Source organism: Archocentrus centrarchus, chromosome 7 (genome assembly GCF_007364275.1).
Source record: "Archocentrus centrarchus isolate MPI-CPG fArcCen1 chromosome 7, fArcCen1, whole genome shotgun sequence".
NCBI classification, from domain to species: Eukaryota; Metazoa; Chordata; class Actinopteri; order Cichliformes; family Cichlidae; genus Archocentrus; species Archocentrus centrarchus.
The window spans coordinates 11874228-11896829 of NC_044352.1; the positions used below are offsets into that span (position 1 = coordinate 11874228).

Genomic DNA, 22602 nt, shown 5'->3' on the forward strand with positions numbered 1-22602 from the left:
GGTCATACTGTCTGAAATTTTACAAGAAATTGAAATAAAAAACTAAAACTAAAATAAAGAGAAACTCTGCTTAAATTATATTTATGAAGCAATTTTCTTTTTGCCTTTTTTTTCATGCTGTGTTTTCTACTGTTTTTTCATGGCTGCATAATCACATGCATATTAATGACATGGCAGATTCTGACATGCTTTTGCTTCAACCAGTAATTCAGGTAAGTGAGTTTCAAATGGTGGAAATGTAAGAAATAGAAAATGTTATTTTATATTACACACTTGGAGTTGCCACACCAAGTGGGGTGCTGCAGTGATCGATAACAAATATGATTTAATCTAACATTCAGACTGACGTTTCAAAAAAAAAAAAAAAGTGAATATGCTGAAACCCCCCCCCCAAAAAAAAACAGGTATGCTGCCATCTATCAAGTTTGCCAAGGTTGCAGTTTACTATAGCGTGCAATGACTTTAAGTAGACATATCAAACTTTCTGTGGTTTCAGCTTTTCAGATGTGAGGATTTAAAGCTTGTGACGGTAACCTTAAATGTGAGTTTGGACTATTGGCCTGCTAAAAAAAGTTTCAAGAGAAAATATGGGTCTCTGTTGTATTTTAAAAACTTTTATCTGACCTGTAATTACCATAACAATGAACTGAGAACAGAACCGAAAGACCTCCCTAGAACAGAAGAATTATTAGGACAATATCTTAATAGGTTTTTGGCTGAATGTGATTAAACTTGTTTATTTTCTAATAAGTTGATTCAAAAAGTCACTTGTCAGCTATATTGATAATCAATTATTCATTCAAACATTGAAGATTTTCTGCTTTTTCTATGTCTTCTTTAGTTCTTTGTAAGTACAATTTAAAAAGAAGAAATTATTGTAAGTAAAAAAAAATATCTATTTTTACCCCAGTTAATCATTCGCTTTCTGTGGAAAATGTGGTACTTTTTTGTAATTATGTGACGGGAAAGTATTTCATCTGGTGCCTGATTTGAAATACAGTAGGCACTGTGACTCAGTGGCTGTTAAACACTTGATATGAGTGCATGAAATGAGCGCGCTGTTTGTCAGCATTTAAATGAAGCATATGTCCAGTCAGTTCCAGCCCACTGAACTCCACATTTCTGAACTTTTAGTAGTTAATGCCTGCTTCACAACTTACACAGAGAACCATTCACTTTATCCCTCAGTTTGACAGGAAACAACTAAAAATATCACACTTGTGCTGTAATTGCTGTGTTACCATCTTTATAGTTGGTACTGTATCTGGCTAAAGCAACCACCAATGAATGTAATTGCTGTGTGCAGAGGGGAGAGTGTCATGTCAGTTAGCTCTGGCTGCATAAATATAAGGCATACATCTGGACTAAGTGCCACCCTTCCCGCATATAAAATATCCTGCATGAGGACAAGAAGTCATTAACAGTTGAGGACACATTCCAAGAAGGTTGAAAAATCATTTGAGCAGTGCAGATTAATTTCTTGTCACTTTAACTCCTAATGAGATCTGTTACAAGTTCTGCTCATTTATTTAGAGCTGTATTTATGTATTAGACCTCTGACACTTAACAGAGTGTTATGTCAGTCTCTCTCTGTTCTCTCTTAGTATTACTCTATGATTCACTTAATTACTGTAATAAGTGTTTTCCTTCTGGAGGTGGTCCGGAGGTCTGTGAGTCATAGTCTATTAAGGCCACACATGCTAAAGGAAAGGCACAACACCAGATGCTTGGCCTATGAACAAAATCACAGAGAAAATACATTATTTATTCACAAACCTTGAGCTTGAGCTTGAACTACCGTGAGAAATGTTTTATAAATAACACGAGGTGAGTCCACTTGCTCTTTACTCTGCAGTCTCCAGGCTCATCATTGCCGTTGTCTTGTGTTGGTATGAGGCACAGAGATTCTGAATTGCACATGAAGGTGCTAACAGATGGAAGAATTATGCAGAAAGAGTGTGCATGAGTTGCCTTGAGTAGTTGAAATGCTGTAATACACCCCAAATACATTATACATCATTTCAGCTGTTTGTGTAATGCAGAAGCTGGCAGTGTAGTAGGGTTGTCACGATACTAGAATTTCAAACTCAACACCAATACGCAGGAAAATATTAGATCAGCTCACGCTCAAGAACATAGAATAATACAGGGATACTAGTTCAGCTATTTTTTGCCAGAAACTTTTACTTTTATAGAATTGGCACACATTAGATTAGATATCTTAAATAATCCTGGCTTTTACTTACCTTTTATGTTATTGCATTAGTTATTTTTGTGCAATTGTGCAAAAGTTTTATTCTCTTAAATGTGATAATTTGCTCCTTTTCTTTTATTACTGTACTAATTTGGATATCATTGAGCAAGTTTCTTGGGCATTTTGTTAAGGCACTCTGGACATGGATAGATTGTTTGTTTGTTTTTTTTTTGTTTTTTTTTTCAGTGTTGTGTAATTATTTATAAACCAAGCAATTAACTGAAAGAATATTTTTTAAATTAATTTATTATATTTAAAAAAATGAGACACGCAAAAGAGTTTTTGCACTTCCACAAAGTTCAGAGACTCAGACAGGTTTTAAAAAAATGGTCAAGAGTTCAAAAATTTTAAATCCTACATTTCCCATCATGCAAATCAATAGCATTCTTTTTTCAATCAACCCTACCGGCCTCCTGAAAGTCTTTCAAACACATTTTTTCAGTTTTAAAAAAATGTGATTATCCTAACATCTTCAATAAATAGAACAAACTTTACAACAGTAGTGTGTTTAAAAATGGTGTAGTACACAATTAAGGGATACAAGAGCACAACAAGGGTCAGTCAGTCTACCCTCATTATCTTATTGCAGCTAATAGACATAACAGATGATGAGTGGTCCCAAGCAACATAAAATAAAGTGTCTAGATGTGTAAACAAATTGAAGGTGCAGATCTGGACACAGTTCATGTCTTTCACGTTAACACGATCTGGGTGCCGAAACTTATCTTGTATGTTTTTTGTACATTTTTACCCTCACATTAATCTGAGGCTTCATGACTGGTGGACATGAGCAGGGAGGGACCCGCAGGGTTTTGAAGTTGTGATCACAGTTTCTGAAAGCACAGGATCAGTCAGTGGTCATGATTCCTAAACATTAAGAGTGTGTGAAGGATGAGTGTAAATATCCCGAATGGAAGCAGTGGATATTTTTATTCACAACTTTGTAGAGGCTTGTTGGACAGCCAACAGTGTGTCCCTTCATTAGCTGAAGGGGGGATCTGGGCAAGAAGGGTGGTGAGATGCTAAATTTTGTGTTAATGTTGACGTCTGCATTTCATCAAAACGATTTCTTTTTTGGAGGTCGACTTTTGCTGCCCTGCATAATTTCAGTAACTACAACTTTCCCAGTGTGCTGTGATGGTGACGCCCGGTTTACAGGACAGAATCACAAAGCCTTACATTAGTGTCGGAGATGTGCTGTATGTGACACAAAATTTACATATTCAGCACGCTAACGTTAATTTGAGGAACTTGCCACATCATTAAAACCAACTGCCAGAAATGCTCTGATCCATTGCATCATAATGACAGGGCCTTGGGGGGAAGGGGGGGGGGGGGGGGGGGGGGGGGTGCCTTCTAGTGTTGGGCAGCATTGTTCAGGTGGGATTGGGATATGGGAAGTTAAGAGGATGGATTAACACCTTGGGCTCTCTGCGAAGCACTTTTTGCATCCTCCAGAATATGTCATAGTAACATAGTAAGTAATGTACATATCATAATTTATTTATTGAGATTACAACTAGTTTTGAAAGTAATTTGGCTGATTGAGGTTCTGCATGCAGCTTGTGCAAACAAGGAGCCTCTGTTACACAGACAATGAGAGTGGACTATAAAGTGGGTCCACAATTCAAACTTTCAAAATGAATATTATTTGCATATTGATAGATTTTGTGTTTTTTCTCCGAGGGAGAGGGTGTAGCTGTAATTTTAATCATTTTTCACCCAAGTTAGTAAATAATTGCATGTCTGTACAGGAAAATCATATCAAACACACTTTATTATTCAAAGCAGCGTACGTTTTTAGATCTTTAAAACATGCCTGGATCTTTGTAAGAATAAAGAAAATGCGTGCTTGTGTTTTTACAAGCACAAATCAATACAGAAGAGATGATTGCCGTTTTTTTTTTCCGCTCCGGTTGCTTTGCTTTACAACAAATAGTTGGCTTGTGAGCTAAACATCATATGGATCATTTACAATGGTGAAGATAAAAGAAGCGTTAAAGCCATCCTGACAGCTGCGCTGTACCTAAAGTAATTATCCTGACCTTAACCCATCCTGCTCAACCGCAACCCAAACTATAGTGTAAGTGTGGTTCTAAGATGGATAATTACAATACTTTTCTTCGTAATTATACACAGTATGACAAACACTGTGACCCCAAGAACACATTTTTATGGCATTGAACCCAGCACCCTTCCTCTTCTGCCACAAAGAGCTTGTGAAAATGAGGTTCATCGGAACATTCCTCCTTTTGTCAAGGAGGAATGTTTTGCTTCTAATCCTTGACAACAAATGTTGTTCAAATGTTGCACTAAAATCATTCTGTCAGGAAAATATGGCTGAATATTTTATTCAGCGTCTCTTGATCTATGTTTGTGACTATTATTTCAGAGTTAGCTGCAGGCAGCACAAGTAAAACTTCACCTTTGGGTGTTCCAGCTCCAATCAGTCTATTTCTGTATTTAATGGAAAGTTGATGGGTTGGGTTAGGGTTGGGGGGAGGGGGAGGGGAGTTGCAGGTTCGGGGGAAGCAAACAGCCAGGGTCTCAATACTCAAAGTCAACATCACCCTATGTTTGAACTACACACCTTCGGCCCTACAATTCTCCCACACACTCGCGCTCTCCCGTCTGAGTCTTATTCCTGCTAACACCCCCTTGAGCCGGCCCAGTTAAATACACTGCGTATCCCAGGGCTTTCTAATAAATCAGGGAGGAAAAGCACCTCTGACAAAGTCACACCTCCACAGCCAGCAGCCCTTAGATGGCTGCTCCGACTTAAATATGGAGCCTGCTTTGGAGCAACTTTCTTAATCACAGCCTCTGACGATGGGAGGGTATTTTATCCAGCAAATTGAATACAATGATAGAAAATCCCATTTAATGTACACTGCAACCTTCCATCATACCAACATGAGAATTCCAAAATGTGCCTTTCTGAGTAAGGGCATATCACAGTGCATTCAGGGATTTAGAAGTCTGACGGATGGCGGAGGTTAGAGTTTTATTGAGCATACCATGAAAGCAAGAAATGAAGCAGAATCAGGGAGAGAAAACATGCTTCATTGTTGTACGACTTGGTTTCATCCAACATAGTCACTAGATTCAGTATTCCACAAATGTCAGTGTGTTTGAACACAGACTCGAGCTATTTGTGGCTTTAATAAGCTCAACTACTTAAACAGAGGAGGGCTACAAGACAGCAATATTCCAACTGACACATTCCCCAGAGGAAACTGTTTAAACATCTGAGCATTGCCCAACATATCTCTCGTCTTTGGTTTTTGTTGTTTTGACTTTGTTTATTCATCCTTGTCTTGAAGCGCTGGCTTCATTCTATGCTGCCTTAACTTGTTCCCAACAAATGTGATTCCTCAACACAAAAGAATGAAAGAACCTCTCAATGAAAAACACAATCTTTTTCATCTTAGGCATGAGTCAATTACCAGGGCGGCATTACTGAACGCCCTGTACATTTTTCTCAAGCCTTCAGAGTAACATCCCCTGGACTCAGCCAAAAAGTGTATTGATTCTGACATGTTTATTTCCATGGCAAAGGCAGTGGGGTTTCCAGAAAGACCCTGAAGTTTAGTTTTTGTTGTCCGTGTGTCTGCTGGAAGGGTCCCAGTGACTTTTATGGGTGGGTTTTTAAACATTGCTTTGACAGACATTGATTACTGTAGTTTGTGAAACAGGATTTCTTAATTTTGGTATTTATTTAATTTTCTGCAGCTCACACCAAAGACAATGGAAATGTGAAAGAGTAATTTAATTAAACACATTTGTGTTTATGACTTTCTCTGCTTATCAGTTGAATTCCAACAGTTTACCAGCTGTTAAGTTACTTATCTGTTTTTCATATTCAATGTTTCTGAAATGTTACCTGGTGTCACAGCTGTGTCATCCTATAGAGGTCTAAATTTGTAAGTAATACTTGCAAAAATATCTATTTTATTTCATTTTTCAACTCCTAAATTGGTTGGATGATTTTGAGTAAGGTGTGTTTGTTGCCTAGTTAGTTGCACAGTTTCACAAGTTAAGGCTGTTTTGTTTTAAAACCCTAAGTGCACAGCAAGCCGCTGCCTGTCAGTGTTACTAAAGCCATTATGTATCACAACATGGCAGTTGTGTAACATTTGAGACGCTTATAGCCTAATAACTGCCGCTGTTCCCTCACAACCACGTGTATGGCATCAATTTGGATGCAAATTTGGCTTGAGACAAAAGTGTGAGTGTGCAAACTTGTGCGCATGTGTGTCCCAAAGTATAAAACTGGAAAGATAAAGTGAACTGATGCTCCAGATGGGACCATTAATAAGATGATGAAAGAAGGGATTCTATGAGTTTCTGTCATAATGAATATTAATTACCACAAAGATTTTGCACCAAGAAAGCTGACAATAAGATGCATAATTTGTTGTGATTAATACCTCATTCACTGAAAAACATTTCTTCAAACAGCCTCTCTTGCACTTATTCTGGAAGATGATCTGTATGGACAAAGAAGCCAGGCTCCTGGGGAGAATTTATATTGTCTTCACAAAATATAAATCAGTAGAGGGCTCGAGGACCTTCTGTAACTCTTAATATCTTTGTGGAAACTTGGCAAAATACGCCACAACTGTCCCAGGTTTCTGTATTCCCCTGCTGAATGCCGCGCAGATGCTGTAGTCCCCAGCGGACCGATGAAATGTGACACATCATTACAAGAATGATGCTGCAGTTGGAAAACACTTCAGCTGGTATTATTTTATTTTGATAGGCTAGTGGTAATCCTCAACTTTTACAAGGTTAATGAGCAGATGGTCAGTGTGTTTTGACAATTAACATTTTCCACTGACTTTAATTACCAAATGTCACACTAACGCACATAGATGAAATGTAAACTGCTGGACAGCCAAAATCCTGGTTGGTTTGTTGGTTGGTTGATTGAATTTTTTTTTTCTTTTTCATTGCTTCTGTAAATTTAAGAAATCACTTGGGCAGAACTCCTAATTTTATTTCCTACCTTATTAGATGTGATTTCTGCTGTCTAAGAACATGAATTGAGAGAGCTGGATAATGAGCGATTCATGGTCCTGTGTTGGTGTCCATTTGTTTGGCTATGAAGAAGGAGACTGATATTCTGGGAATTAAATCTACAATGGAGGAATGACAGTTTTACTTTACTACAAAGTTCTTTGTCTTTGTTACTTCTGTCTTCTCTGTGGCAGGGTCAAAGCTGAAGGACCAGCAACAGCATAGACCTAACCAAGAGTAGCCCATATTACCAGTTGTTCCACATAATTTTGATACTACACAGCTACAACAAGTAGAAGTGAGTCTTCAAAGCATAACGCCAACGCACTACCATGATGGGTGTGTAAAGCGCTCTCTCAGCCTCACTACCAATGGGCCCCAATAGCCAACTGCTGTATTGAAATGAAAATCTAAAAGAAGTTACCCTGTAGAGTGGACTCATAAAAGGTCAAAAAGCACTCTTTATAGTTTAAAAACTCAAGTCTGTGGGACTTTTTATCTGTGACCTCAGTAAACACTTTCCTTATGAATTTATTGTCTCAATTGCTAGATTCAAGTTTAGTTCAGTATAAAATGATGTTCATTTTGTACATCATGGATTCCATTCATGTTCAGAAAGATGATAAAATAGTTCATGATTTAGAGATTGACAAAGAATTACTGTATGAATTTGCTAAAAGGCCAACTGCTGTTCAAGTTCAAAGCTTAAATAAAAAAAAAACAGTGGGTGCCTTCATGGTGGCTGGATCAACCTTTTATACACAGACTATGGCTGTAAGTAGAGGAAGTACTGGAATGTCGGATAGTTCGGTTTTGGGAAGTTACAGAATGGTTGAAACAGGTGTGCTCTATTCAGTGTCACAAAGTTGTTGAAGGTAGGGATTGCTGATGATGTATGATGATCCAACATGTAGTTCAGACAGAACATAAATCCCACCGCTCCAAGTCTGTGGACTGAACATTTTCAGTTGGGGTCAGCAAGTGAGATATTGGAGCACGTGCAAAAAAAATAAATAAATAAATAAAATCAAACGGAACCTAGAAAACTTACAGAGCTCTTTGAATTTAAGTGAATCTTAGATATATATTCACATAATTGCCACTTGTTTCAGTCAGTCATTTCTATCTTGCAGTTATTGAATTGTGGGTCCTCAGGATGCCCATTAAATTGCCTCTCATGCTGTTCTGTGATGTTTAAGTAATGGTGGTCAAGGCTAAAATATGGAGTAAACTATGTAGCATACTACTGAATGAAAATCATCATTGTGAGCAACGTTTGCATGCAGACATCAGCACTGAGTTCAAGGCATGTCTGATTCAGTTCATCCTCACACAATTGGTAAAAGTCTGAATAAGCCCATGAGAAAATGTAGCAGGCACATGTCTGGAGAATGGCAAATGGTCTGGTACTTTAAACAATGCTTTTCTACTCAGTCAGCATTCAGACTACAAACTACATTCACCCATTCACACATTATTCTACTAACCCTTTTAATGCTTTACACACAGAAACACTCGCACTCTGATGGATGCATCAGTCCATCAGTTTGGAATGATGGATTGAACCACTGGCCTTCCAATTGGTAGATGACCCACTCTATCTTCTGAGCCACAACCACCCTAATTTTATAGTAAACTGGTGTTTGTTAAGTGTTCTGCCTTCTGCATTCTCTGCTCAGTTCTTGCTAAACATTATTTCCAGTTATTAAAATACCTCTGGTTCAGAGAAGCTCACATGGGCTACATGTGAGAAAGGGACACTTTGGGGAACTCCCAGACCTTATTCTCTGGACATTGTCAAGAGTTTGTGCACAAACTCTGGACAGCTTCAGTCTCATTACACCTAAACTTGAGAAGCTCAATGCTTGCTGATAGTCTTTGACTTTTGTGGTATTACTGCTGTTGGTGATGTTTGCACTATGTTTTCATAGTGGGCATATCACAATCTGTTTTGTTCTGCAGATTTTTCATCCATCTTCCATTTTTGGGAATTCTGCAGTGTTACTGTCCTCCTTTCCACTGCAGACCTCATGCCCTATGGGAATAGGCAGATATAGCTAAAATGCTAAGCTCAGGGGTTTGGGTTGCAGGTCATTTCTCAGTGGGATCAGCCAGCTCCTGCAGAGGCCTTGTGATAAGAGTAGATATTGGAAGCTATGTAAACCTTGTTTAAGCTGCCCTCCCCCTGTGCGCAGGGAGGTAATCCTGAACACCTGGGCTAGTTAACTGGGATTTGGCTGGATTAGGGGCTCCATGAAGGCCAACCTGATATTCCTTCTGGTTAAATCCATTTTCATTCTTATCTTCTGAGTTTTCTTCTTTGTAATTCAAACCCATTCAGTTAACAGTTTCCTAAGGACCAATTTTATCTCTGCCAAACATCAGTTTTTCATGCCTGAGCAACAGATAAGTGTAAATAGATTTGGTTAAACTGGGCTTGGACAGACTTCTTTGATTTAATTACATCTGAAAATGTCTTTTTTTTTTTTTTTTAAAGCTCAGTGAAGATTGCTGGTCAAAGTTAGGTGTTTGTGCTGTCTACTGACTTCATGATCCCCTGACTTTTTCTTAGTACCACCCTGACCTTGACATTAATGGTTTTAAGGGGACCTATTATGCTTTTCCTTATACTGTCAAAATAGTGGATGCTCAAAATAAATTTTGGCCAAAAATAACGAGGTCAGCGATATGTGTACATAATCTCAATGAGCCAAAAATACAGTCTTCATTCTGCACTGAATTCCGTGTTTCTGATATTTTTTTTTTCCTGTTCTTGGATCTGAATGATGTCAGTGAGGACAGATATTCTTAATATGGTCACGTCAAACACATAGCTCTGTTGTGAGTACAGAAGCCCTTGTGTTTTGGAAGACAATAAGTAACTGAGGTGCTGCACTAAGGCCCAGTATAAGATAAATAAGAATGATTTTGAACGTGGAGCTGTGTAATGCACATAATGGGTCCGCTTTAAGTAAAAATGTTTCAAGAACTATTGGATGGATTGCCATTAAATTTGCTGCCCCTAAGAACTGCAAAAACACTGATTTCAGGGCACCTCCATCAAAGTTTGCATTTGTAAAGCAATGACATGCTCAGGAAACCTCAGTTCTGTTTCTCTTCAGTGCAAATTCACAAATGTTTACATGCTTACACATTAAACTAAGATCTTCATGTTTAACATACCTGTACATGGTCTTACTGTGCTGACATGCCTGCATGCAGCCTCACAGGGCTGCTTTCTTGGCTATGAACAACAAAGGTCCTTAAATTTACCTGATTTGAGGACATTTGTGGCTCATGGCCAGTACATCCCACTTGTTGTCAGGCTCTTGGATTAGCCAAATGTTAATTGAAAGGTCACTTGAAGCACAAGTAATAATGATTATTTACTTACCACTTTTCTAAGTGTCCCCCTTTTTACATCAAAAAATTTTAAAGCTTATTTTGTTTTGTATGAATTTTAATTGTTTAATTCTTTGTGTCTTTGAATGTGGCCCATTACATTTAGAAATCAGGGATTATGTGTGGTATAAATGTGGCACTATCACCAAGAATGTTTCAGCTTCACCAAATAATTTTCCTCTCCCTCTTTTTTTTTTTTTTTTTTTCTTTCTAGATGTGGACGAATGTGCAGAGGCACTTGACAACTGCAGCATCGATGCCATCTGCCAGAACACCCTGAAGTCATACAAATGTATCTGCAAGTCAGGCTATAAAGGGGATGGCAAACATTGTGAAGGTAAAAGTCTCACTGCCTTAATATGCTTATTTTCACCTGTGGTTTTTGTGCTTGTGGAGGATTTGTACAATATACTAAAGTAAAAGCCATGTTTCCAATGTTAATTTGCTTTATATCTCTGAATGCAAGTCCCTGAGCCAGTGACAGGCATGATAAGAGCTTCTGTCTCAGTTAATATAACTCATTAGCTTTTAGACTTCCCTGAAAATGAAGGCAAAACAAGAGAGAGGGCTGCAAACGAAGGGAAGGTGAAAGCCAGGTGCAGAGTGCTCCTTTGTGACAAGATGAAATGAAGCAGTAAATTTCCTACACATGTTAGAGGAGAAAATTAAGATAGCGGCTGAAACAGGAGTCGGAGCCCCTGCCAAGCCGTCAGGGATATTTCCACAGCCAGAGGCAGCCCTTGTAGGCTGTCAGACACAAGTCTGTTTTTCTAGCCCTTTCAATGGGCCCAAAGCCTCCAGATCATTATATCCCACAATTTTTATTACTATTATTACAAAACCATATTTCAAAATGCCATTTTTCTCATAGTATTATTATTATTCTTTAATTTACTTGACCAAGTGCTTTTCATGGCTTTCTGTCTGTAGGTCATAAAAGTATACTTTTATTGAATCTGTTGTAAATATGTGCAAGCTTGGGTTTCCATTGAACTTCAGGTTAACCAATGGCTCCTCAAGGCTGATAGTACTTGTAAAACAAAATTCAAAAGCAGGAATACAGAGCACTGTATGTGGCTGCCTCTCCAGTGTTTTCTTGCTGCCTTTTGAATGTAATAGTAATTTTTTCGAGTGCAATGCTGGACCAAGTTAGCACCTACTGGTGTTAAAAAGGGCAACAGAAACCATAAAGACAAGAAAAGGGAAGGATTTTTGATTTTCACAGAATGAGAAAGTTATCCTGCCGGTCTAACAACCTGCATGTCTGTAAAATCTATGATTCAGGCTTGAGATTTAGCTTTTAGTGCATGATCTTAAGGCGTTTCTACAATATAACCTGTAGCTGCTGCAAAGATTTTTCCAGACCAGGTTATGTTTAGAGTTCTGGTCTAAAATCAGCACAAAGCACCACATTTCCACTGATTCTTTTATTTCGAATATCTTCTAATCTGCTGCCAAGTCTTTTTTGTTGTTTGTTTTTACACTGCTGCTACTAAAACACAGACTAGACTGAGCATTTACATTTGTGGGCTATTTATCACCAAGAATATCCATTCAATCAATAAAATGAATCTCACTTTGATCTGGGAACAAACAGTTCCTGTGTCTCTTTTATTAGGTTAAATGAGAGTGTCATAGCTGAACACACTGAGTAAACTTTAATGTTTGTGGATGCAGTTTAAAGTTTCAGAGCTCTGATGTCCAGCTGTCACATTAAAAATAAACAGCAGCACTGAGCAGTAAATAAATTAATATAACTATATTCAGCCTGTTGTGCCACTCTGTGTGCTTGTGATCATCAAATCACCTGATTAACAGTCTTCTGCAGCAGTACTCTCATCTTATTGGCAGCACTAGTGTTGCATTTTACTGGTATATATTTTTTATATTCTTTATAGAGCTCCATCACCAGTTCCTCTGATAATGTCTCTGATTGGAGTAGGTGGCTCTCCATTTTGGGTGTTAGAAGAGACAAATCTGTTTTATACGAACACGTACAGAGCCTGAGACAGAATGCCTGGGTTAATGAAGAAAGTTGATAACCAAGATGATACCTCTTATCCCCAACTCAGGTTTTAGTTTTTTTTGTTTTTTTTTCCAAGCCATCGAGGAATTTGCTCTACCTCCCAAGTTCTTGCTGGTGGAAAGTGGTAGCTTGTTCATGTTTGGGAACTTTGGGACTTTCTGATTGGTCGAGTACACCTAGCTATCTCAAAGTTTGACTTTTTGAAACTGCATCACAACTAAATTTCATATCTTTTCAGTGTTGACTTGCAGACCTGATTTAAATCCCAATCAGCATCCTCTAGTCATACTGTGGTTGTACGGCCTGTTGCTCACTTCACTTTGCGTTGTAGGTGTGTTTTTTGGACGTTGGGTGGTGTTTACATTTCACTTTACCTTCTTTACAAACAATAGATTTGCTCTTGCTGTCATTTTTTACTTTTACTGTAGACATCAGTGGTAGATATGAATATCAGTCCTGGCCTCCCTATTAATGGAAAAATCTTGATTTATTTAACCAAAAATTGCATGTCCAATACCATGCAATAAATACAAAATAATAATAATAAATAAATCCGATCAATATTTTCTGCAACCAGTTTTTGCTTTAAAACAGCACAGCTGGAAACTCCTCTAGTTTAGAGTCTGAGACCATTAAGCTGCTCTCATTACAAGGACTTTTTTTTTTCTGAGCCTTGTGGAGAACCTGCCACAGTTCTTCTGTGGCTTTAGACTGTCTGAGTCTCTCTTCTGTCTCTTTGTGTAATCCCAGACTGACTCCATGATACTGAGATAAGGGCTATGTGGGAATCATACCATCTGTTGCAGAACTCCTTTTTCTTCTTGTCACTGAAGATGGTTGTTTTGGGGGTCAATATCTCATGCCACACAAGGACCAGAAATTGATTTTATTGGCTGTCAAAAACTGTAAAATATGAATTTGTATTTATATTTAAAAAAATGAGATCCATATGAACAGATAGTGGCATTTATAGTCTGGATCAATTTTATTCAGTTTATGTACCTTAATAACATCCCCTAAAAAAACAACAACAAATATTTGCCAAGATATGAATTGTATATAAGTCTGTGATTTTTGTGCAGCATTTGTAGCACACTTTGATTTATCAACAGTAGTTGTTTATTCGGTACCAGTTAAAAGTTTGGACACACGTACTCATTCATATGAATGGGCAAGTGTGTCCAAATGTTTCACTGGTACTGTACCTGAGCATCAAATTTCATCGCAATAGTTGAAAAATTCACTGAGAGATTACTTTTAAAATTTTGCCTCCCTTGATATAGCAATTTTTTTTTTTTTTTTGAAAACTTTTGCTGATTGTGACCCTTGACCTTTGATCTTAAAAAGGAAATGAAATGTTCTTTTGCCCCTAAGGAATCTTTCCAATTCTGTCCACAAACTTTGAGTTATATTGCTAACAGACAGACAAACAAACAGTGGTGAAAACATAACCTCCCTCCACCTATCAGTGGGCGAGGTAATAAAGGCTCACTCAGCGCTGTGTATACTTTCAGGTCCTTTAGATATGAATGGACAAAACTTTGGAGCTGACATTGCGAGATATGACGAGCACTGAATAAAAACAAGTTAGCGGAGGAGAATCAGTGTTGTATTAACATGTGGTGGGTGTTTCTATCTCAGAGCAGAGTGAAAAAGTGATGGGTGATTGTGCGATGCGATTGGAGAATGACAGAGATATGAGGAAAGTGAATAAGTGGAGAGCAGGAGAGTCTCTTTGTTTTAGTCCCATCCCTCTCCTGTCATGTCCAATTAAGCCCTGAGAGAGGCCGTCTGAAGCAGGAGCTGAACAGCCAGAATCATTGGCCCTAAATGGGCCAGTAAGTGCGAAATGAAAGTACTCTCTGTTCTCATCCACCTTGTCTGGGTCTCCTCAGTATGGGCCTCTCAGCCATCATCATAACCATAAAAGACAACTCCACTTAAGCTGTCATACCAGTCTGCAGTCTCTTAATCTTTATGCCTCTGCTCTCTCATTTATGTGTCGCTTTTCTTCAGTTTTAGCTACTTAGGGTTAGGTTGATTTATCAGTCAAAAGGTCAATATTTCATTTTATTTAGTACTGACTACCAACAGGTCACTAAAGTCAGTGTCTGGGCTGACTTCTTCCTGGTAACATACATGTGCACAAACTAATTCAATTTTATAATTTCATTTTTAAGTGTCTTGGCTAGGTATGCTTTGTATAAATAGCCACATATTTTGCTACTGACTTTATACTTCGGTCATGGTAAAAAGGTTTTTAGTGTTCTGCACTGATGTTTTTGATACTTTTCACAGTGTGCCAGAAATAACATTCCAAGAGTAAGAATCAATGTCTTGGCAAGTGGAAACTGGTGAATTTTAGGATACTATATTTGTCATAAAAGCTTAGGTTGCTGGGTTTTAATAAGAGGAAAAATATTATCACACGGTGGCATATATCCAAGTTATGTCAGTAGCAGGTGAATCATCCAATTACCACAGCTGACTGTCTCTTCCATGTTTAGCTCATAAGTGCGCTTATGAAAGCAGAGGTGGAACAAAACAGATGATTTACGGTCTCTAAAACTTAACCAGATTGCTTAATTTTGTGTGTGTGTGTGTGTGTGTGTGTGTGTGTGTGTGTGTGTGTGTGTGTGTGTGTGTGTGTGTGTGTGTGTGTGTGTGTATTTATGGAATAATTCATTGTTTTTGGAATAAATTTTGTTTAATCTGTGTCAATAATAATCATTTAAAAAAAAAAAATACAAATGATGAATTTACCCAGAGTCATACTTGACTGGACCGTTTTCAGCTGAACTTTAGCTTTATCATCACAGATGAGGTTTCTACCAGGAAGTCCTTGCTCCAGCAGTAGCTGTGGACATTATTCCCTGTAAACCACATTGCATCCTTTTGACATTTTAGAATGGTTTAGAAGAGTGGTCTAGATTTTATTACTTTTGGACCCACCATGACCAAAAGTTTCCAATTTTCCAGGCTGTATGCTGAGCTAACCACTCCCTGGCTGTAGGTTCATAGTGAATGCACAAATAAAGAAATGATGTTACTCTTCTACTCTAACTCTCAGCCAAAGAAGACATTTTTTTTAGAGTTTTGAAGTGTTGAACTATTTCTTTAATGGTACTCATACTTTGAATATCATCTGTTTCATGTGCTCATGTCCATGTTGTCTTTTTTTCTGCAGATGTTGATGAGTGTGCAACTGAATACAACGGTGGCTGTGTCCACGAGTGCATCAACATCCCAGGAAATTACAGGTGCACTTGCTATGATGGCTTCCGCTTGGCACATGATGGGCACAATTGTCTAGGTGAGTGTATATGTGTAAGTATTTCACGCGCCTGTGTGTGTGTGTGTGTGTGTGTGTGTGTGTGTGTGTGTGTGTGTGTGTTATGTTATGTTATGTTTTTTGTCCTACATGTCACAAAAATATGTGGTTAAACACTGTTATGCAAGGGGCTTTTGTCAGAAAAACTTGTATATAATTAACTAAATTTCAAACTAACCCTGACTTAACCCATGTAGCTGCATACATCCGTCACTCTGAATGTCTGATGTATGGATAGTAATATATCTCTGTCTGGGTTCTTATTAGACAGCTGCTTCAGATATTTGTCATTTCCTTCTTCACACAGCAGGTAGTTCTACATGTGCTTTCACAAAAGGAAAGTGGAGGCCTAATTTATAATATCTCTGATGAAAAGGGGAAATTTTATGAAGAGTTTGATCTGTCAGTGAGCTGTCAATCGATGTGTTTTCCCATGGTTTGATATTTCAGCAAAGTGCCATTCATATTGGCCTTACTGAGCAGATATTGCACTTAAAAGGTTATGAAATAAAGGAAAATATTGTTTTCTTCTTGCTGCTGGAGCTGCTAAACATAGACATCATACACCCACCTCCATTCCCCTGCTTTTTTTTGTCTTTCTCCTTTTACCCCATCCACTCATCCTTTTACTCCTTTTGTTTTGAAACCCCAAAGTGAGACCTCGCTGCTCCTAAGAAATCATCTCCACCTTGGTTACAGCCTCAGCATGATGCATTTCACTTGATGCTGTAAGCTAGCTAGTCCTGGGAGCTGCTGTGAGTTTGTTGTGGAGTAAAATTAGATGTGACTTGCTACAGCTGATTTCACATTCAGGTGAAGTGATGACAGAAAAACTTATCAGCACTTAACGATTTGCTGCGAAAAGAAGCCTCTACATGCGGGCACACACGGCATCACGCTCACATCAGTCCCACATTTACTTGATGAACTGCATGTAATGCTGGGATTAAGCTACACTGGAATGGAAAACACTCCCATCTTTAGATTGATAATTAACCTGTTCTGACTTGATGGTGCCCTTCTGACTCTTTCCTTCAGTCTTACTGTGTTTCTGTCTTTCTCTTCTCTTCTTTCTCTCGCTCTGTCTCTTTATCACCCATGCGCTTGTATTTACAATGTAAAGCCGGGTTATTTTCCAAACCATTTAGCAATGGCGTTCAGTTGTGCGTGGATCATTTGCTGTGCCTTGCGTGCAGGTGTGTAATTGTGATACATTGTTTGTGTGGCTGCTGCTGGTGCATCAAACAGAGTTGCATCCATCGATCCCTTTGATATAATTTGTCATAGTGAAACACACACGATTAAACACAGTGAGAGCTTTCAAGTTTTTTCTTTTTATTCTGCTGCCATGTTTCATTTTTTTCTCATAAGTGACCCCTTTGCAAAGGGGCAGAGACTTTTTTGAAGCGCTTGAGTTTTGTATCTGCAATTCTCTTACATTCCTGTGAATGACCTAATAATTTTTAAATGAATAAATATATATATTTTTTAATCTCAGCATAGTGAAGAGGGTTTAAAGACAGACTGAATTTTATATATGCAGCTGTCAACTGCAAATCTCAGCTCTTGTCTTGAGACCTTAACGTACTCTAAAGACTTCTTTTTCTGGAGAATTTAATTCATTCTAATACCCCTGCTCTGCTCTGCTAAGGGAATAATCCTCAGCACAAACAGAGAGAGGAGAGGAAGAGGTATAGCGGAGGTTTCATCTTAAGGCCCCAGCTTCCTCTTCCAGGTTTAAGCTCCTTTTTGGCCCCAGAGAAAAGATTAGTCCCCACTGGCCCTGGAATGGAGAGCCTAAGCAGCTGGTTCCCAGACGAGGTCAGACCCTCAGAACCCTTATAGACCAGATGTGCCCCAGGCTACAGAGGAGGAGACACTCACCTGATCCTCAAAAGTTCAGTGAGTTTAGAGTCTGAGATCTTTAAGGTGCTCCCTTTGTATTTACCTTATGATTCTTCCACAAAGCTCCAGTGATTTGATTTGGTGCACTGTAACCCCCATGGTTACAGTGCACTTTAAACTCCCAAAGGCTCTTTCAGGCCTCTAAGGTTCCTCTGCAGTCAGTAGGCAACGGTGTGTGTGTGTGTGTCACCTCGGGGACACCAGTTAGGCCAGCGCACACTCATCCCTGTCAGCGTCTTCTTTGTTTGCTCTCTGGTGCACGTGCCACACAGCTCCTTGTAATTGGATGTGTTGGCAGCATAATGACATTGGGCGGTGGCAGAAGGCAGCAGAGCATGAAGCAGAACACTGCCTTGTGTGCCTCATTGGGGACGCTCTGGTTTCTGAGGTCTCCCTTGTCTGCCCTAACCCCACAAAGATGTCAGAAAGTCAGCAAGGTGGAAGCGATGCGATATCACAACGTACTGCTCCTGTCTGTCCTGAGTGAGCTGCCACTCACTGTATAATTTACCTCAGAGGGAGCTATTGTACCTTCTCAAAAATCACAGAGAGAAGAAGTGAAGCATATAAGAACTTGATTACATCTTTTATAACTGTCATGGCTATTATCTCAAAGAGGTGAGGGAGGGGTGCTATTTAATCACCACACCTCTTTCATGGCAAGGCTGTAAAGGATTTCTTGAGTTTGAGGAAAAACAGAGGAATCAGTGTCAATTTAATCCAAAACACACATCCTCTTTACAATGAAAACCAGATGCAGGACCGCTATTAGTTCCCCCACTGTAGCACCAGCATCCCCACATTTATGACCTGTGTTTTGGTTAAGGTCCTACAGAAACCAAAATGCACTCTTATCTTTGCTAGTTCATTAAATGCTCAAGTAGTGTAGTGCCACGAGTATCTGTACAAATACTCCCTTTCCTTAAAACCACAAATGATAACATTTCACTTCTCTCTGGAGCTAATAGACACAAATAAAGATATTTCTATTGCTCCGAAGAGTAGACATGCCACAGTCACATCCTGAGTGTGACTCAGTCAGAGAAACAAAGGCAAGCTTGAAATAGGCATTACAGATATTTGACAGAGCACCATCAAACTGCAAAGGATAAGTGTCATTGTATTGTTTGCTTATATTTGTCATCCTGTTCTAGCAGTCAGAACATGTTCCTCTTTGTTTCTGTAGAATTGATTTTTTTTTTTTCCTCTCTCAGCTCCACATACTCTGCACACACAGCTTAGCATGCCATGTTCCTTTGATTTTTATTGACCAACACTGATTTGATTTGTATTGATTTGGCAGAGCTCAATTCCCTGTGCAATCTATAGGGAAATCAATGCCCTTTTACTTTAACCTTCCCCAAAGACATAGCTTGAACTATAACACAAAAGCAATGTCATTACAGCCTTGAAAAGAGCTTTTGAAGGACCCCTTTGAAGTAGCAACTGAGAAAAGGTCACGTCATTTAACACTGTTTAGTGTTTTGCTAAAGGCTGTAATTGTGTAGCGACATTGTTTTTTGCTACTTACATTGATGGGAACAAAAGTGTCTGAGTCATCCCCTGGCTGAACCATATCCCTATCCTTGTAGTCCTTTGGGATCATATTGCAAGGAAAGCCAATCAAACGGTTTTCAGACTGATGTATTATTGACCAGGTTCTAATGGGGTGGGGGTGGGGGGTGGGGGGTCATCAAACAGATTTGCATTGCAGCTTTCTAAATGCATTCCTTCCTTAAGTGCCTTGCCTAGTCTTCCAGTGCAGTGAGGGTAACCAACAAACCTCTGACACTGGCATAAAATACTTGACTCTAGCTTGGGTGGGGTGCCTTTTACTACCACTTTTAACTCCTAAATGTGTAGTCATGAATCCCAGCAATGATTATCTGTTTAATGCCTCAGTCATGATACCCAGAGGGTATTCAGGACAGTACTGATGCTTCTTGTGCTTAGTGCTAATCCTTCCTGATTTCTTGCTGCAGATGCAAATACCCAGCTTTCTCTCCAGCGAGAAGTCACTTTGCTTTTGTTGTGACACGGAGAGATAAGGGTTGGGATGAGAGAGTCTCTCCATAGCTCAGAGGAGCTGGAGTGATGAGCTAAAGGATAGATTTGAGATTGGTGAATTAGCTATCTCCCTCTCTCTCTCCACTCTCAGGATTGTTCAGTCCCATCCACCATGAAATGAACAATTCCAGCTGAGCCCACTGGCGGGGCTCTGGGGAGAAACTCAAGCCTGAGATTGGTCTTAGGGATATAAGCATGCAGCAGACTGGGAGCCATCAGACATCATGGCAGGGCCTCTTGTCTTTTTGGCATATCCGTGTCCACCCAAACATTTATCCTTGGGGTTTTCTTTTTAAAATACTTCCAGACTTGTTTTGGAGCAGCAGACGAATGCTGTTAAGCATGATCTTAGCTCATAGTTTTTCATTTAGGAAAGAGCTCGGTGGGCGATTGGATGTGAAATATAAGTCTGTGCTTTATTTACAAAAATGGTTACCTGGGAGACAGATGAAGTGGTCTGAATTAAATCATTGCTTTATTAGCTTTGTTTATGTAATGGCATAAAAATCAAGCCTTGCTGCTGATTTAAGAATGAAATGCTATAGTAAACAGATTTAATTTATGTTTGCTTAGCAGATGTGAATCAGTTAGCTGTATTGAAACAGTGGGTCAGGAAGGCAGGAAGAGCTGGAACTAATAAATTGTTCAGCGCTATAAGCGTTTAAGGCTTCCACCCTGCAATGGTCAAACACACTTCTAGTGATTTAAGAGACTGTGTGCTCTGCAGATGAAAGATCAGGACTTCCTGCATTATATCAGTTTAGAAAAACTCAGCTGACAGGTGTTTGGGTACTGCTGAATGTGTTTTAATACAAAGGCAGTTTCAGCATCTGTGCCCTCAGTTTGTCCTCTCAGACTGTATTCAATACTGGCATCACGGTCACTGTTCAGTCAAGTGGGTTTATAAATGCACTGTGCCACTGAAGTCCAGAAGCAACAGAGAGAAAGAGGATATCCTGTAATCCTGTTTGAAATGAGAAGGGATCTTGTTTTAATTGAAGCTGGCTGTGCATGTGCCACCCCTTCCCCACTGATGCTCACTCAAGCCAAGCTGGCTTGAGTGAGCATGGTCTGCTCCTGCAGTTCACCAGCTGTTGCTGCCCATCGCTGCACATGGCTCTGTTTTGCTGCCTTATTAAAGAGTGCATGCCACTTCAACTCCTGAGAATGAAATGTGCAATGAGGCCAGTGTCTCTCCATTCATCTCCTTGTCTCTGATCTGTCTAGACTTCAGAGCCAGTTCTGTCTGATTCAGACAGAAGCCAAAGAGTGGGATAAATACATGGGCAGCAGTTTTTCACACTCTCCCCTGCAAAAGAGTCCATGTTAGCAATAATGTCCCAACAGACACTGAACTTTTATAAAAGAGAGAATGAAGAAATGGGGTATTTCTCCAAAAAAGGGGTTCAGGAGTTTCTGCAAAGCAATCAACATGTTTACATGGCTTTAAAGCTCTGTGCAAAGCCAAATATTATATATACAGTTGGAGTTATCTGAGAAACCAACGGACACGGCCTCCGCAAACACAACCAATCTCTTAATCTCTCTCTGTTTGAGCCCTCCTTTCTCCTTTGTCTCCTAAAGAGAAGGAGGGATGGAGTGGAGACATCTCTCATTTTTCAGAAGGGAGGCAGCCCTTTTAACTTGATTAAGACATTTTTTTTTTTTCTGTCCTCTCTAGAGAATTTTTAAAAAAATATTTTAAGTCCAAATAACATGAGCACTTCGCCTGGCCATGCCAGAACCCCTTTCCGCTTGGAAATATTTGCTTTGGACGCCAGCCTTGCCCAGCACACAACACAGGCAATTATGGGAGCTATTTAAACAGGAGAGATCTACTGACAGACGACGCCTCATTTGGAAGGATGAAGGAATCAGGAAATGAAACCTTCATTGATGCGCTGATGGTATGGAAAGAGAATTCCCCCAGGCCTCAGAGACTGGTTGCATATCTCATGGGCATTTTGTGCATGCATCGAGAACAGTTGTATTAATGTACCCTTTCTATGTGTGAATTTTTGGGGGGTGCGTGCGTGCGTGCGTGCGTGCGTGCGTGCGTGCGTGCGTGTGTGTGTGTGTTAAGGAAGAGCGAAGGGGAAGGAAACAGAGACTTTTGCATGTGTTTGGCTGGATTTCTCTGTGAGTTGTGAAAGTTTTTTTTTTTTTTTTTTTTTTTGGTACCTGCTAACATTTTATCTGCAAAGGCACAGCTGTAGGTTGCTGGCTGCTTTCGTCAACTCAAAGGTCTTCTCTCTGTTGCTGCTACTTTCATGATGGAGAGATGAGACTGTGAGGTCAACACCAAGCAGCCACACAGTTGAATGAAAGGCTAACCAATCTTTTAATAAATTCTCCTTCTTTTACACCAAGTTTAAGTCTAAATGTGAACTTTGCTGTAAAGTTTATTTTTCAGATGGCAAAGCTTCACCTGGTTGCAGAGTGATGTTTTTACCATCAACCTCAACTGACATGATACTTTTTTTTTTTCCTTTTTAAGTGGAAAGAGACATTTTTGCTCATGGAATGTGTAGACAGGACAGCAGACTTGGCACGCTGACGAGGTTCATAACTGCTACCTGCCACTGACCTACTTATAAA

At 39.3% G+C, this 22602-nt stretch overlaps 1 protein-coding gene across 2 annotated transcripts in view; it reads left to right on the plus strand.

The window, feature by feature from the left end:
• Positions 1-22602, plus strand: part of scube3 (signal peptide, CUB domain, EGF-like 3) — a 75564-nt gene that overhangs the window by 7666 nt on the left and 45296 nt on the right. For both annotated transcript variants that reach the window (XM_030733703.1, XM_030733704.1), the window contains exons 2-3: positions 10890-11012; positions 15889-16014. In XM_030733703.1, coding sequence (XP_030589563.1) covers positions 10890-11012; positions 15889-16014 — 249 coding nt within the window. The remainder of the gene's footprint in view (positions 1-10889; positions 11013-15888; positions 16015-22602) is intronic.